The sequence below is a fragment of the Pimephales promelas genome, chromosome 17, assembly GCF_988280905.1.
Source record: "Pimephales promelas chromosome 17, fPimPro1.hap1.1, whole genome shotgun sequence".
Lineage (NCBI taxonomy): Eukaryota > Metazoa > Chordata > Actinopteri > Cypriniformes > Leuciscidae > Pimephales > Pimephales promelas.
Window position 1 is genome coordinate 34,182,691 of NC_142785.1, and position 19,046 is coordinate 34,201,736.

Genomic DNA, 19,046 nt, shown 5'->3' on the forward strand with positions numbered 1-19,046 from the left:
GATCCATTACAGACATCACATCAGGAGTTCCACAGCATGATATTTTTGATTATGAACAAACATTCTTTCACTAACATTAATAGAACATTTGTTCAACGTAATCTGGTCTTTAATAATGTTCTCAAAACATTAGCACAAAAAATCATTTATGGAACTTTTTAGGACTTTCCAGAACGTTCAGAGAACATTCAAAAGTAACATTCCTATAATGTGTGAAGTTCGTTTTACAAGAAAATACTATTTTAGTTTTTCTAGTTATTTTTTTATAATAATTTTGTGAAATTTACGGGCAATTTCTGATGTGAACTGTTCTAAAGCCAATTTATTCCAGGGCTTTTAACCCTCAAACTCTCTGTGTTCAGTTCAGACTCTTGGGTCTGATTTTCATTCCCATGATTCCCTTCAGTCTGACAGTGAGGATCATTAATGATAATACAAAAATGTTGCATTGCAACAAAACAAACTCGAAACGTTCCTGAGAACAGGCTTCACTCTTCATTTTATTCCTTCCTCCTGATTTTGTGATTAAATATGACCAGCACGTGTTCCTCAGAAAAATGACTTTTATCTGTGAATGTGAGCAGGAAGTGACATCACCTGTTGTGTTATCCTGAAGCCCCACATCAAAAGCCAGTTTGTCAGTGGACGAGCGAGCCGTAGACAGACAGCACAGATACTGGAGAGAGAAACACATCAAACACATGAACCTCACACACACACACACACACACACAGACGTGTGATGTGCCATCAGAGTAACACACACCATCCCACTGTAGGAGTGTCTCAGTAAGACCGCGTGACCGTAGAGCAGCGTCCGGTGACCTCCGCCCTGTGCCGTCTGAAACACACACACACACACACACACACAGCATTGATCACTGATACAAACTCGTGACTGTTCAGTGAATGTGATTCATAATCAATATGACACTTCAATGATACACAGGAGAATCACAAACAACGCTAAACACACACATACACATACATGCACAAAACAGCCATAAACACACACACACACACACACACACACACACACGCACAAAACAGCCATAAACACACACATACACAAAACAGCCCTAAACACACACACACACATATATACACAGAACAGCCATAAACACACACACACACACACATACACAAAACAGCCCTAAACACACACACAAATATTGTTAATCTAAATTATAACATTAATATGCGGTATATTTAATACAATATTTGTAAAACTCGTTTTAAAACAGTAAAAGGACACAAATTGCAATTTACACGCCATAAAAGAACAAAGAATCCCGACACATCGGTGTGTTTTTCCATGATGAGGGCTGATGTTCCTGGGATTCAGCACTTCCTGTGTCCGTGTGTGTTAATGGCTCTCTTAAGGCTGTGTGTGTGTGTGTGTGTGTGTCAGGTAATGGCTGCAGTAATGCTTCAGGACAGGAAGAACAGGACCTTTATTTTCTCATTAGACTCACTTCAGTGCTCACTCTCGTCTCGCTGGAATTAGCTCACAGTACAGCTACATTACACCACATCACATGACTGATGACAGGACGCACAACAACACACACACACACACACACACGGAGTCCTACCTTCATCATGAATTTCTGTGGCCCATAAGGAGAAGAAAAGGCATGGTTAATGACACGAGTCCACAGCAGCGCGACGCTCAGGTCGAGGAGCACACTAACACACGGGAGTATGCAGTATCAACTACAACATCCAATACCCTATCCCACAATGCAACGTGCTCCATAAATAGGAAGTCATATCAGCGGCCTTATTTGATTTTTACCTGCAGGTAACTGATGTCACTCATTGATGACAGTGTAACACACTACAGTTTGAGATGGTTCATACTGCATACTGTCAGTCACATGATCTAACGCTTCCCTGATCAAATGAAGCTCTCAAACACAAATCTAAATGAGGAAGAGGATCGTAATGCAACTCTATAATCAGTGAAATACACGTTCTTCAGTCCTAACATGTTGAAGGAGATGGAAATGTGTCTTGATTGAAGAATGTTGAGATATTGGTACTGGAGAACAAGACACACACACTGAGGAAGAGCAGAGCTAACGGACGGTTCATGTGAACATGAGAAACACCTTCATGTTGATCAACCGTTCCTCAGCGTTCTGCTAACGTCAGTGTCACGCGCGTTTGATTCGCTAGAGTAAACCATTCTCAGTCTGAGCCGGTCCGTTCATGAAGGAAGAAAGCAATGGGGTGAAATAACGACACATGCTGGATACGAGGAACATGCTGACCTCAGATCAGGTGCACGACACGCATGCAGTAACGTATACACGTGTGTGTGTGTGTGTGTGAGAGAGAGAGAGCATGTGTGTGTGTGTGAGAGTGTGCGTGCAGCGTGTGTGTGTATCCACGTACCCATTTCTCCATGTCTATGAGCTGTGGAGTGATGGAGACACAACAGAAAGAAAAGAAAGGAAAGATCATGCTTCCATCATCGTGAAGAAACACATCAGGCCCCTTCATTTCAGCAGAGGATGATGGGAAATCTTTTATTTGCAGTTCAATCCTTTAATTATTTACTGTTAATTCTGTTCCCCACTCAACCCAAAACCACCTGTGGGGTCATCAGAGGTCAACAAGAGGTCGCCTCTGCTCGTCAATGAACGGAACCGTGATGTGGATGTTTTATTTAGCGTTGAAAGGCTTTTTTGTTTTTAGTCACAAAACAAAAGATAAAACATCATTTCCTGGAGCATGATCACATGATTAGAGTCAAATTAATTATTAGATCATTAACAAATGAGTCACAGCTGGAATGAGAAGGAAACAGAAGATAGGAGATGAACCTCTGATCACATGACCCAAAGGAATGTGACAGATATATGTATATATGTAATAATCCCAGTTTAGTGTGAGCGAGTCTAATGTGATTATGAATTCATCAGTCCAGAATGAGATCTGAGATCTGCAGGAAGAGCTTCAGTCAATGATGATCTACATTTCAGTGTGTATCTCATGAACACATCACATGACTTTAGCACATCTGGAATCTTTAAGATCCGTGGTGTGTTAGTGTGTTGTTGAGAAGAGCAGCGGGGATTCAGTTTGATGTATTTTTGGTTGAATTGTGTCGCTTGAGTCAGTCAAACGGATCAATTAAACAAATATAAATGTTAAAAGTGTTTAGATCTCAAATCTCAATTTAATGTTAATGGTGTGTGTGTGTGTGTGTGTGTGTGTGTGTTTTGGTGCAGTCTGCCCAGCCCTCCTAAAAAGAGAGGAATCTCACTCTCTCACACACACACACACACACACACACACACACACACACCCCAGATCAGATTCACTGCATTGTGTAGGACCAAACTCATCCACGCATCAGACTTCTATAAATGCGACTGACATCACATCCTCTGCGCGCCTGCAAATGTGATCTCGCCAACTGGACCTGAAAGAGAACCGTCACCATTACAGAGTGAGTCAGAGAGAGAGAGAGAGAGAGAGAGAGCAGCGACTGGTTTTGATCTTCCTTTTCCTCCTCCACATCTAACGCTTGTTCACGCGCAGTGAGACACTTCTGCATCGCCAGCATCCATCTGTGTGTGTCTCTCTCTCTCTCTCACACACACACACACACACTCTCTCTCTCTCTCTCTCTCTTACACACACACTGCATCCCACTGCTGCACTCAGCATTTACTCCTCCAGGTCTTTGCTTTAATCCTGCACTGCTCCACACACACACACACACACACACTCACTCACCCCTTCCACCCGCTCCTCACACACTCACTCACTCACTCACTCACTCACTCACTCACACACACTCACACACACTCACCCCTTCGGCTCGCTCCTCAGTGTTGGCCAGCATCTCCTGCAGGGCTCGCACCGACAGCGACTGCTCCAGCACAAACGTGCAGATGGACAGATCCGGGGGAACATTCTGGAAAACACGACATCAGGTCATTTAGGCGAAGGTCACGTTCACACACACTCACACACACTCACAGCACTCTGACGGGTTCAAAACTTCAGTGAAACATTCATGTCAGTTTCATGAGCATCTTGTGTCGACATGTCATGATCAGGATTACAATAAAGAGTGTTTCCACATTATTTTACTCAATCTGAGAACAGGGTCAGTCAAAGGTCATGTGACGGAGCTAAAGCTCGCTGTACCTCAGGAGAAGTAGTGTTTATGAGGAAGATGATTAAACGATAAACAGACACACTCAGCTCCATCAGTGCAGTACAGTCTCGCTCCAACATACCCGATACACACATCACACACACAGTTTCATTTTCATTTGTATATTATTTTTTTATAATTTTCACTTTCACACTTGTCAAACTGTCCTATGGAAGCTTATTTCGGCCACTGAATAAAATATAAAAAGGTAATTGTGACTTTTTCCTCACAATTGTACATTTTTTTTCTTATAAAGTCAGATAGTATAATGACACTTGCATTTCTGGAATGTCAAAGTTATTGCAATAATCATTGTGAGTTTAGTTGGTGCTTTCTTATATGAGTCGTACCTTTGAGTTGGACGTGGACTCGAGGAAACAGAGTCTGTTCCCGAAGCCCTCAGCAGCCAAACACAGCTTCTGCTGCTCCTTATGGAGGAGGGTGGAGCACTGGAGGACCACCTCATCATCCTGAACACACAACACACACACACCTCATCATCCTGAACACACAACACACACACACCTCATCATCCTGAACACACAACACACACACACCTCATCATCCTGAACACACAACACACACACACCTCATCAAATATTGTCAATCAAATATTTTGCGGTTTTAAAATCCGATATTCCGATATATCGGCCGATATTTTATTTATTTATTCTTTTTTTTTTAAACTGGAGATGATTAGTCACAAATTTTTTCATGCTTATTTGAGTTAAGAGAACTGATGCGCAGGTTCTTTTAATTGTTATTCAAGCAATGACCAACTCAACGAGTGTTGCCAACAGGAACGGTGTAGAGCGCCCTCTGGTGGACAAACTACACAACTCCAACAATCATGACATGGTTCAAGCGTGTTTCATCCGTTTTTATTTAATTTTTGAAATATTCATTTATCGGTCATTATAACTGCCGATAGTTTGGAAAATGCCTAATATCGGCCGAGAATATTGGTCTGCCGATATATCGGTCTGGCTCTATCCTGAACACACAACACACAGCTTCTGCTGCTCCTTATAGAGGAGGGTGGAGCACTGGAGGACCCTAACCCTAACCCTAACCCTAACCGTGACACCGCTGTGTAGACCTGAACCAAACCGCGAACCTGCGAAGGTTATAAAAAATGTCATTAATTATCCATACTTAACGATACGAAACATTATATATACATATCATATCGCACACACCTACGACACACACAGAAGAAACTAATGTGTTCTGATAAGAAATATCACACACACACACACACACAGTTCTTCATTAATATTATATGTGGCTCCATCTGCCTATTGTCGTTTTGTAGAAAAGAAATGCCTGTGGCCTCCAGCAGCATCAACACACACACACACAAACAAACACACACACACACACACACACACAGAATGAGGAAGATAACAAGTCTGTAAATAACACACAAAGCAAACAGTCACACGGCATGATGGGTATTTGTGCAGGGTGTGTCTGTGAATTAAGATACTGTCTCTTTAAGAGCAGAAAATGTGACTGTGCAGTTCACATGAGTTTTACATGTGTGTGTGTGTGTGTGTGTGTGTGTGTGTTGCTGTATGTCTCATCAGAGGAACAATCCGCACAGATGGCAACACACACAGTCTCAGCAGAGAGTAACACACACACACACACACACCTCCTGTCACATTATCTCTGTTTGGGTCGACATGCACATTCACAAATGTTGCGAGATAGAGAACACCAATAAACACACACACACACACACACATTTCAACAGCATGATGAGTGTGTGATGATGGACATCTCATCGTGAGTTTAAACAGCAGTGCTCAGATGTGGCGCGTGTGCAGGTCACATGACCATCACATGTTCCTGATGATCACATTGAGCACCTAAGAACAACCTGAGGCTGAAGAACATGGAGACACACACACACACACACACACTCAGTCTGACTGATGCTGCACAATTTGGGGAAACGTCAAAATGATGCATCAAAATACATTTTTATATAAAAATTGCGGTTGCAATTTGATATGCCATTTACATTCTTTTAGGTTTGCTGTGTTTGCCTGCAGGACTGCACAATTTGAGCAACATTGTGATAATATATTACTATAAAATAATAGCCATAGTAATAATTAGTATTAATAATATTACTAAATAGAAATGATAATAATCATTATTCTTGCTCAATTAATATTAGTAGTACTAAATACAATATAAAAATATATTTCTAATACTATTGTAATATTTCACAACAAAAATAAACAAAATAACAAAAATAATATAATAATAATTTATTTATAATTTATAATATATATCTCCTGTCACAGAGATCGAGCGCTTGACTGTGCGTGACAGCCGTTTTCTACAGTAGTCCTGAGCACATGAGACTGTCTTTAACACCGTAGCGTGATGGTTTCTCATGCAATGCTGTCTGAGGGGTCAGAGGTCACGCATACTCAACAGAGGTCTCCTGTCTTGCCCTATACACACTGAGATTTCTCTGGTTTCCCTGAATCTTTCACAAAATTGATGCTGAAAAACATCAATTCTTTGCAATTTTGCATTGAGAAATGTGATTTTTAAACGGTTTGACATGATATTTGGCACAAGTGGTGATTCATGATGACCTGTCTTTGCTTGTAAACACTGAGAGCTCCTTTACACACGCAGCTATTACCAGTTCACCTGCTCATTGTGGACGGAGTTAAAAGAGTTTAACTTCTACAATCTTCTTGGATATTCTATAAATATATTAGTTCTAAAGCACCTGTCAATGAATCCTGCAGACAATCAGTCCCCGTTCTTCATCATCCGCCTTCAGTAGCTCTGCGATAGTTTTACTGATGCTGAAAACTAGTTTTTATTTAGTCAAGATAAAGATCTGAACATCCTACATGAGATTAATCAGTGATCAATAACACGCATGTGATATGACTGAAGCTGAAGACATATAAACACTTCACTGATCCTCAATATGAAACCAAGACACACACACACACACACACACACACTTCAGCTCTTCTCTCAACACAAGACCTGCGATCCACTGAACTCCAGAACTGTGACCGTCTGAACCCTGAGACTCAGAGCTGCGGGGAACTGCAATGCAGAGAGTGTGATGGGTGTGTCTGTCTGATGGACACCGACACACACACTTGTATATGTGGTTTATGGGGAATCTCCATAGGCGTAATGGTGTTTATACTGTGTATTCTGCATCAGTGGTTCTCAAGCTGGGGTCCGTGAGGTGACAGAAGGGGCTTTAAATAAAACTGACTGAGCGCGTCATTCTAGCAGGTTATGTGCCGTACATACATGACATCCAATCAGATCACCTCATCTTTGGTGGTCAAAAGCAGTGAGATGATACACACAGATTATACTGGCTTGTTGGATTCAAGCTCTATTCAATACTAGTGAGTTCCTGTGTTCAATGTTGATCACATTATACAAATATCCATACGATTGCAAATGTCACATGGATTTTATAGAACGGTTCAAGAAACGAAAGGTATTAATATTACGCGATGTTCATTTTAAACACAGTATTGTCAGTATTTTTGCAACACAATAATAGCTCCACGAAAGCCAGAGCAGTTTGTGAACGAATCTGCGGCTCTGAACAAATCATGAGTCAAAGATTCATTCTTCATTACAGCCACTTGCTTCGTTACTATGAATGAATGATTTGATGACTCACTAATAATGTAATATTGAAAAGCATGACTTCGTTTTTAACATTATTGCATATTTCTATATTAAACTTTTTTTTTTTAAAGCATTATTTATTTTAGAAAGGTATTTGTAAACAGTTTGAAAACAAAACTCGCATTTATGGGAAGGGGCGGGACATTTCCCAAACACGCTCGAATTGACCAATCACAACACATTGCCTCAGCAGACCAATCAGAAGCACAGTGTGCTTTTCAGAAGGAGGGGCTTCATAGAAACAGGAAGTAAACAGAGCGTTACTGACAGACTGGGAAGAGAGGAGCCGCAACAATGGAGAATATGAGGAGAATAATCAACATTTAAGCAGGAAAACCTGTTCTAGTAGAGCCTGAACACATCATCACGATCACGAGTGTGTCCTCTAGTAATATGGCCTCTTTATACGAACACACTCTAACTTCACTAAACACATGTCTGGAACAGCTGTAGATGTTCATGACAGACGGGTCACATGATGCTCGAGGCCTGGAGTCACATATTACTAAACGCTCACTAACTCACCGATCATCATGCTGTCTCACGAAGGGGAAACTGAGGAGTGCTGGGTCACAGTGAGACAACACACACACACACACACACACACAGCAGTGGCGTGCGGTCTGGTTAGGCAAACTAGCCACTGCCTATCCTACCCTGCCAAAATTCAAAAATAAAAATGTTTATTAAATAATAAACTTGTATTTGTATTTTTACTGTTTATTCTTGTGATTGATATATGCAATATGTGTTATTCCAATTGTTTAGACGTTACGATGACAAATGTAGCTGCTATGCATAATCAAGTGAAAAATGTGGTGATGGCGCAGTGGATAAGACACATGCCTTTAGTGTGAGAGATCCGGGTTCGAATCCACCGTGAGACAGTGGAGGCCGTAAAGACCTGTTTTACAGCTGTGATCCACATCTTCACGCCGAATGGGCGGCGGATGGATTTTATGTACAAATTGGAGAGTCAAAAACTATTTTGGGCTTAATATTGAATTAATAAATGTGGTTGCATTAATTCAAACCATTTGCTTTCATATTCAATCGAGCAGTGTGTGATTTTACTGTCGCTGACTGACAAACATAACAATGGTTGCATTCTGATGCTGGAGTGGACACTAACTACCGGTGTGTGTGTGTGTGTGTGTGTGCGAGACAGAGAGAGAGACTGTGAGAGTACACGATATACACCCTGATTTGTACATTTCTTCATAGCTGCGCTTGTGTGTAACGTTTACTGTTATTACGTATTTTTAGCCAAAGCAATAAATGAGGTAATCTGTCTTTCATAACTCAGTCGTCTCCTCTTTAAGACACCAGCGCACGTCACTGACACACAGCTGGACCTCACGTCAGCGGATTAAAGCTTCGAGTGCTTTGGTTTGTTCACTCACCTCATGATACACACTTCACAACAACACAAGATTCAGCAGAGCATCCGTTAGACCCATAATGCCGTGCGGTCCTAGCATGTGTATATGCAGTATTTCATCTGTCAGTGGATTTTTTGAATAAGGTGTTTAACATGCAACAGATTTCCCATTAAAACAGGATTATTCCTGGATCCAGAATCAAAATATTGTCTTAAAGGAGTAGTTCACTTTTGAAAAAACTTTTGCTGATAATTTACTCGCCCCCATGTCATCCAAGATGTCCATGTCTTTCTTTCCTCAGTCGAAAAGAAGTTAAGGTTCATAAGCACAAATGCTCGCCTTGCTCTGTGATGCGCGTTAGGGACTCTCCTGTTCGAACAAAATGAACAAATCTTTTTCTGAGTCATTTGGTTCATTCAACGAACGAATTGACTCAGAAAAAGATTTGTTAATTTTGATGAACGAGTTCGAACAGGAGAGTCACATATTAAATGAGCGATCATTTCGCTTGATAAGACCCTTATTCATCGTCTGGAATCGTTTAAAGCCCTTTGAACAGTTTGTAGTTTGCACTGAAACTGTCTTTTGGACCTTGAACCGTTTGGACCCCATTGAAGTCCATTATATGGAGAAAATCCTGGAATGTTTTCATCAAAAACTTTAACTTTTTTTCGACTGAAGAAAGAAAGATGTGAGTAAATTATCAGCAAAAGCTTTTTGAAAAGTGAACTACTCCTGTAAATGCATGGGTCTTTTCGTGATCCGATCAGAGAAAACACACGGAGTGAGAGGTGTACACAGAGCCGGCGTCTCACGCCAAACACTGAGAATCAACGAGCTCGACTGACACGGATATTCATCAGGAACTTTCTGTGAGCGACGGGAAGATCCTGTAACGCACAAAAGCGCATAAACGTGGATAAAAGGGTGATGCATGAAATTATAAGTTGAAAGAATGTGACGAATGTGCTTAAATGACTATTTATTAATCAAATCTAGAAATCTAATGGTAAATAAAATACAATTTCAAAAAATCTCTAAAAAAATTGCATTACAAAATAGAAAAAAAAAATCAAATAAGCTTTCTGGACAAAAAAAAAAATAAGTATAATTTAGGGCTTTGACCCGTGAGGGAAAGGTGTGTTACACAGTGCGAGGGAAGGATGATGGGTAAATCCGTCCCGGCACTGAAGTGAAGTAAGCGGGTGTAAACGGGCACATCATGGGAATCAACGAGCTCGACTGACAAATCACACACAGATATTCATCAAGGCAAAGATCCTGAAATGCACAGCAGCGCATGAGTGTGTGTGTGGGAAGCCTGCGCGGGTAAAGCGTGGTTCTTCCCGAGAGCGAGTGAACGCGTCACCTGACGCTCGTTGAGTATTTCTGGACTGAAGGGTCTGAATCTCCACATGTAGGAGTGAGAGATGAGGACTACAGCATTACACAACACACGTGTGTTTGTCCAGCCATGACGGAGGGCAAGTGTGTGTTTCACATGCAGAAAAAAGAACAAAGGCTTTTCTCTTTCCATCAGTAATCATGTTTCAGATCCGCTCATAATCACATCAGCTCTGATAATCAATGAGTTTCAGACGAGCTTCTCGTCCATGCAGAATCAGATCATCACTGACATGCAAACCATCAGGAATACATTTAACTCTGGACGCTTTCTCCCAATCAGTGTCCCACTTTACCTGAATTCAGCCCTACATATCAGCACTGGGATCATAGAAAAGCTCATTTACACACAGATGGAAAAATCAGTTGTGCAACATTACAACATGTCCTGGTTAGAGACGCCCCGACACTACATTCAATACAACCAATGCTGATACTCATAGTCAAATAGACACATCTCTCCCAGTTAATGCTGCAAACTATACAGGGAACCCTCTCACAATAGAGTTTAAAATTAACAACAGATCATATTCAGCTGCTATAATATTTACTCTCAAATAAAAACTAATGTTTGGTACTGTAGTTTTTATAAACACTTCTTCATGGCCAATTTATTCAAACAATCACATATAAGTAATAAACACTTCTGTAGTGTTGTTATCGCTAACTAACGACCTGTGTACACTGGTTAACTCTCCTGAGGTAAATGCAACATTAAGTGATATTGTTCACAGTATCTCTCACACATCTTCTGATATTCATGCACGTTTTTCTAGATATAACTTATATTAAAGTTGAAGACCCGCTTGACCTGAGGCACTACAGCGATCCGTCACGTCACATTTAGGAGCATCAAAACACCATTTATAGATTGAATTTCTGGACAAAATGTGTCAGCTGAGAGTGTGCTTGTTATCAGATGCTGCAGAGCTGTGTGTGTTTGCAGGACGGGCGGCTGATAGTGTGTGTGTAGGGAGAACCGAGGATCCGGAAACCCTGGCCAGAACCACGTGTGATTCACGGACTCAGGGATAAAGCCAGCATTAACGTCACCATTTAACTGTTAAAGCGTTATCACTGCGTTAACTTGCCCTAAATTCAACACTAGATATTTTCTACACACACACACACACACAGAGTTGCCGTCAGACACGTTTTCTGCCCCGTTTTGACTGACAGGATATAATCAGCACTGATCATCGGCTGTTTTTAAACAATCGTCCGATAGCGAAAATAATGGCTTTAATCGTCCATCTCTAGTTCTGCCAGTAAAAATAAACTGACAGGTAATATGTGGATACTCGAAAATATATGTAAAAATATGAAGCTTCAGAGATGAGATTCCTCTCAGCAGAGAGACAGCGTGAACTTCTGTGGGTGGAGGACACACACACACACACACACACACACACACACACACACACACAGTGAGATCTTCAACTCGTTGCAGATTCCACTTCTAATGTCAAGAGGCCTAAAAATTTCAAAGTCATTCACACCAAGAACAATAACTATAACAATGAATATAACAATAACTATACTCATAACTATGGTGAAATCACAATAACTACAAGAATAACTTTAGTGATACAGAGAACAATAACTACACTCATAGCTATAGTGATAACCATAACAATAACTATAACTACAGTCAAAATGACCATCGTCCGAACCCGAGTTAAATCAGTACTGAGGTCACCTCACACACATATGGAGGGGACCGGGCGTGTGTGTGTGTGTGTGTGAGTGTGTGAAAGGCCACAGAAGCTCTCTTCAGTAGTAGGTCCACTATAAATAGTGTGTGTCTGCAGCGGTGCAGTGTGTGTACCTCATTACTCAAGGCGTCCGCTGGCGTTGTGTTATATAGGCTGCCGTGACGTTTAGGGGTCAAACTCTGAAGAACAACCACAAAGTTCTGCTTCGTTCCACAAGAACTCAAGAACAGAAAGGAGCAAGTGAAACCAGGTCAGCACACACACACACACACACACACATATTCTTTATCTCCTGTTAAAGCTGCGGCCGCATTAGCAGTCGATGCTCGGATGGTCAGGAATAATTCGTCCTGAAATCCAGGAGCGACGGAGAACGTTCACAGAGACCAATTACAGTCCAGTCGAGCTCTGCTCTAATCCGGTTTGACTCCTGTAATCCGCTTGTAATGTGAAGACTGTCAAATCACTGACACACACAGAACAAAAGTTCTGAAAGATTAAACTAAACCTGTGACGATGGACAGATTGAGGCGTTGCTAAACACACTTCAGAACAAACACTGTGTGTAGACTGTTTTGCTATTATAACAGTTTATCAGCTGTTTTGAGGTTGAGCGGCTCACTCTCCTCTCAAACACACACACACACACACACACACACGATCTGAAGGATCATTCAGTGCGAGTACTAGTGACGAGGGACTCAACAAACAGAGGCCAGGAGTTAGAGAATCTCCTGCTCGTTCTTCTGGTGCACTACAACACTCCCCACTGATCAATCACATTACATAACAGCACTGCAGAGAGAGAGAGAGAGAGAGAGACAGGCAACAGTAGTAGAATCACAAATGAAGAGAAAATATGAGATTGAGACTTAAAACATTGAATTTCATGATGTTATATAAAAATATTTCTAGGAAGAAAAAAAAAGAAATACACATAAATATACAAATACATATAGGCTAGTACATACACACACACACACACACATATATATACTGTGTATGGTAGAGTAAATCCGAATCAGCAAGTTACATTTAAGATATTTTAAGGCATGACAAATCTTTTTTTAAGGAAAAAACGTTTAATAATGTAATTTTGGTGATCAACGATACCAAGGGATACGATGACTGACTACGGGGGGACTTTCAGGAATCAAACTTGTGTCTGTTAGTCGAGTGTGTCAGAAGTGTGTTCTGCAGCTGATTGGTCGACACAGACGTCCCCATCTGCATACTTACAGCTGATTAAACTGTCACTGATCTCGACTGATGGAGCGTTTTACAAACGAGGCCACTAACGGTGTCACCGCTCATCATTCTGTCTGAGCCGCGTGAATGATGATGGACAAACACCGCCGCGGGAAAGACAAACGCTCATTAATAACCACTGGGGTTATTCTCATCAACACGGCCCATTACACCGCCAAACACGGCCGCGCATCTCTCTCAGTGACTTCACTAACATTATACAATGATAATTCATCAATATTTCCTTTAAAAGTGCTGGAAGATCATCACATGCCACTCCGACAGCCACTGTTTTCCACTTTCTGTCTGAAAAGGTCAGCTTTGAATATCAGCCCATATCATTGGTTCATTTACAGTGGAAAGGTCACGGTCAAAGGATTGTTCACTTCAAAGATACAGAGGGCTACACAGACAGAGGGCTAGTGTAAACACACACACACACACACACATGTTGATTTCTGGGTCTGCAGAACATTATAAAATTGTGTGAAACAATGAGAATTATTAGTGATTATCATGAATATAATTGTATCAACAGATAACCCAAAGCCCAAATCATCTGTGCTGTAAAGTGTCTGAGTCCGTCACTGCGTTCTCTCCATTAAAGTCTGTTTGTTCAGCTGTGGAAGATGTGCTGATGCAGGAGCCCAAACAAACCTGTCACTCACAGGAGATCAGCCAATCAATCCCCCACAGACAGTCAAGCCCCGCCCACATGTGTTGGTGTTCCTGAAGCGTTTCACTCGATATACGACACACTAGAGGAGAAGAGACCAGCGCTGCTTCCCTACCATGACTTTAACAGCACTGGAGCTCAACGAACCCGAAGCGTCACACGGCTAACCCTGAGCCATCATGTAAACAAACCCGTGCGCAAGCATCATCACTAAACCACTAGTTATCAAACGTCAAAGGTCAACTCACACCGAACATGTTTACACGCAACCTCATTAATCATGTGTTAATTATCAGACTAATGGCTCCAATTGACTGAATTGAGCCTTCATTTCACATAAATGCTGCTCTTTTGAACTTTCTATTTATCAAACAATCCTGCAAAACTGTGTTCAACACTGATAATAATCATAACGGAGTCTTGAGCATCAGATCCTCATATTAGAGTGATTTGTGAAGGGTCATGTGACACTGAAGACTGGAGTAATGATGATCAATTCAGCTTTGATCACAGGAATAAATTACACTTTACTGTATATTCACAGATGATTTACAATGGAATAATATCTCACAATATTACTGTATTTTTTTTCTATCAAATAAATGCAGCCTTGGTTCATAAACAGAACTTTCAGAATCTGAACTCAGACTGGATTCATTTGTATTGATGCATGTAAACACAAGCACTAAAAACAGTGTGTTCATTCGTTTAAGGAAAGCACACAAAAGCTGCATCCGGTCACATGGTCTCTAGTTCACTCATCACACTTGTTCACCTGGATCACATGACCTCACGCACGAGCAGGTGTCTGCCGGCTGCGGCGCGCTCTCTGTGTGTTTGGGGCAGTCTGTGCGGTTCACCCAGAATGCAATGCTTCCGTATTGCTGAAAGATGCAGATGGGCGCCGACATCATCAACATGCACACATACACTCATTCACACACGCACTCACTCTTTCTCACACAAAACTCTCTGTGTTTTAGCATTTTAAAAAAAAATAATTCTGTATTATAATATATTTTTCTAAATGCGGATCAAAGTGTCCTCATAAGCAGATATCGCCATCTTTGTGGGGACATATTGTCCCCGTAATGTAGGCCAGGCCACACACACACACACACACACACACACACACACACACACACACACACGCGGGTTCACCAGCACTACATTACAGTGACACCAGAGCGAGGAACTCTTCCTCTCTCTCTCTCTCTCTCTCTCTCTGTCTCGTAATTACACAGTAAATCAGACAAACCTGCAGTGACTCTATTAAACACACACACACACACACACACTCTAAAAAATGCTGGGTTGTTTTAACCCAACTTTGGGTCAAATATGGACTAACCCAGCCGTTGGGTTAAATTTTTACATTACATTTTTAACCCAACATTTCGGGTTTGTCCATATTTGACCAAAATTGGGTTAAAACAACCCAGCATTTTTTAGAGTGCACACTCGAGACATCACTATCAGGACGAGTTCCTCCACTCATCAGTGTTCACTACATAGACACCTTCAGCAACTCTTTCACGAGGTTGAGCCTGCCACAATAGTCAATAAATCAATTAATCACACGATAAAAAAATCAGCTTGATTATATTTCCCGCTGTGATAATTTCCATTAGCATGCTTGTTTGTTTTCCTCATCTCTCTCTCTCTCTCTCTCTCTCTCTACCAAAGAGACTGGATGACAACTCTGGGTGCCAAGAGCTCATTCGGCCGGAGCGGCCCGATATTTCCCGACTCTATCCTAGAGACGTGCACTCCCGGTGTAGTACAGACACAACGCTGCAAGCACCAATTTCACTACTGATCTCAACTAGACAATCCTCAACTGTTATGGACTCATCAGGTAGACGTTTGAGCGGTTAAAGAAACACAACCATTTGAATTTGGCCCCATTGTCCACCCTTGACGACATTAAAATGAACACTAAACCAAATTATCCAAACTAAATAAAGAGAAAAGGAAAAGTAACAACTCACAAACACACCGCAACTCGCTCAGACGCTCACACACACACACAGAGAGAGAGAGAGACAGGAGAGAGAGAGAGAGACAGCGCCGCACTCCTCTGCTCGTTTATCTTCCCTCTCGATTATGTAACAGGAGAATCTTATCAAATTTGAATGTTGTGTGGAGAGAGAGACAGAGGAGAGAAGCGAGGCGGCTTGATGCTGCGGTTACAGAATCTCTTTCCCAGGTTACACTGCAGGACTCCGGCCTGTAAGATTACATCAGACACGTCTCACGCAAACATGTGCGGCTCAGAGAAACTACTATACACTGCCAAGAGAAAATGAGGATAATCTGTTCAGAACTATTGAACATGTTTCAGGTTCATCCTCATTAAACAGTCCATCTGAATGCATTACGCTTCAGTTCATCTTATTGCATCACAGCAAATACTGATGAACTGAGTTAGATGTCATGTGTGTATATTTGTCAGAAGGCCTGAGATCTGCGTGGCTGTAAACACACGGCAGCTTCACTACATCAGTGTTAGAGATCAGGCCTGTCAGCTAATTTGTTGACTTTAGCAATCTGTGATCCTCTATATTACGGTGACGTTATAGTTTGCCTCCCTGTAACTCAAGACGTCTTAGAGATTTCTCAACATGTTTTTAACAAACTTTTTATTTTGAAATCTTCACTTTAATGTCCTATATGGTTCATTCACATAGATATGGGATACTGCATGTTCAATTTGTTGAATTTTACTAAAAACTTTAAAAACAGCTGATACTGTTGTGTTTAAAGCACAATAACTGAAGAATAAATAATGTAATAAATAATCTTGATAAACATTCATGATATTTCATATTTTGGCTTTCATCACCATTTATGTTTGTCTTTATTGTGTGGATTTGACATGGAAGGACACTATATCACATAAATGATGTTCTTTTGAACTTCCTATTCATCAAAGAATCCTGAATAATAAAATCTGAATCAGCTGACCTGTGTTCAACACTGATAATAATCATAACTGTGTCTTGATCATCAGATCCTCATATTAGAGTGATTTGTGAAGGGTCATGTGACACTGAAGACTGGAGTAATGATGATAAACTCAGCTTTGATCACAGGAATAAATTACACTTTACTGTATATTCATGTAGAAAACAGGAATAATATTTCACTGTTTTACTGTATTTTTGATCAAATAAAGTCAGCTTTGGTGAGCAGAGACCCCAAACTTTTGAACAGTAGTGTATGCATATATATATATATATGATCATAAATATAATGTCACAATGCAAAAAAAAAATCTTAATCTTCAATCTTACTGATACTAAACCAGGTTTGACTTCTTTGTTCATTATTTTGAGATTTTGAGGTGAATATGAGCCAGACAGGCTTTCTGAGATTCAGATGCATCTTCATCATCTTCCTCATACAGCGCTCTGAGAGCGTTTGGCTCTGTCTGGCCCGCGCTGCATTGAGCTGTTACAGGCGGAGGGGAATCAATGCCATTTTCAACATGTAATGCTGGGTAATGATTTCCTGCTGTGTTTGTGCTGCCCGATGAACACTTCCATCTCTTCATCAGGGGATTCTGTGCTGCAACAACAACTAACGGATCGAACCCGGGCAGAACTGATGCAGGAGGTTCTAGACCCACAGAACCCAAGTCCAGCGCTGCACAACATCTGCACTGACGACACTGAGGAATGCAAAGAAGCACCAGCGATACGACCTCGCCGTATTGATGATGATGCATCCATATCAAGATTGATCAGTGCATCTGCATTCAGCCTATAACTTCAGTGTTTGCATCCTCCAATAATACGACCCACCAGCACCTGCTCAACACCTCACAATCAATACAGTCCGCATCCGATCCATCATCCCCTCTCTGTGTTATTGTGCAGGTCCTGGATCTGCTGTATCATCTGACTGTTAATGCACCACATTTCCCACATTGATCAATAACGATCTATCGGATACGCACTGGACTGATTCAACCCAATCTGCAGTATTTATGCAGCATGACATCAGAGTAAACATTGTGTGTCTGCAGTGAAGCTGAACACTGTCTTCATCAGGACTGCAGCTGACACACACACACACACACACACACACACACACACACACACACACACACACACGCACTGCATAAACGCTCAGTTTCCTCACACCCACGTTCAACAGATCCGGACGGATGCCGGTGACTCCCGCAGCATCAGCACCACTGCGGCGCGCGCACACAAACACACACGCACACAAACAAACACACACGCGTGTACTCACGGTCCGCAAGAACTGGATCTCATCTTCGGCCTCTCCGTCCGTCATGGTTCGGCGCGGGTTCGGAGCCTCTCGCTGGACAGATGAAGCTCTCAGGCGCGCGACCGCGGCTCTGATGCGGGTGTAACGGGTGTCTCCTGCCCAGCTCTCATTGGACGGCTGGCATACTCAGAGGGCGGGGTTATGCAGATGCGCGTGCGGCAGCAGCAGGGCGCCCTCTGCTGGCGAAGACAGGCCAGCGCACACACACATACCGGGCCGGTTGCAGAAACCTAAGCCTTAGACGGTCTTACAAATTAATCATCGTTTTTCCTTAAGACTGGACATAACTTTTTTACGTCAGTCACACAAAAGGTAGATTGGTCTAATTTGAATCCGAAAAGTGAGACTGTTGGTCAGACTAGTTTTTAAGACAGTGTTAATGTTTATGCAACTGGCCCCAGGACAGAAACAGAATTTAAAACATTTTGAGGTATGAATGTAAACGAA

At 41.6% G+C, this 19,046-nt stretch overlaps 1 protein-coding gene across 2 annotated transcripts; it reads right to left on the minus strand.

Annotated features, from left to right (window-relative positions):
- Positions 1-343: 343 nt before the first annotated feature.
- Positions 344-18,705, minus strand: LOC148971559 (ryanodine receptor 2-like). 2 transcript variants are annotated; one of them, XM_089122447.1, is made up of 7 exons: positions 18,561-18,705; positions 4,527-4,646; positions 3,826-3,930; positions 2,400-2,420; positions 1,595-1,609; positions 766-840; positions 344-676 (listed from the first exon to the last, which is right to left on the minus strand). In XM_089122447.1, exons 1-7 carry the CDS (start codon positions 18,603-18,605, stop codon positions 359-361), a joined length of 699 nt encoding a protein of 232 aa, XP_088978573.1. In that variant the 5' UTR covers positions 18,606-18,705; the 3' UTR covers positions 344-358. The 2 variants fall into 2 exon arrangements, with proteins under 2 accessions (XP_088978573.1, XP_088978575.1); XM_089122449.1 differs by lacking the exon at positions 2,400-2,420.
- Between the last annotated feature and the right edge of the window lie 341 nt (positions 18,706-19,046).

Bases quoted from the DNA above. Each gene is read 5' to 3' on its own strand.
- LOC148971559 (XM_089122447.1), bottom strand. From the start codon at position 18,605: ATGACGGACGGAGAGGCCGAAGATGAGATCCAGTTCTTGCGGACC. The intron at 3,931-4,526 runs GTACGACTCATA...CGTGTTTTCCAG, and splicing joins AGTCCACGTCCAACTCAAAG to AATGTTCCCCCGGATCTGTC. The intron at 677-765 runs GTGTGTGTTACT...TTCTCTCTCCAG, and splicing joins GACACTCCTACAGTGGGATG to TATCTGTGCTGTCTGTCTAC.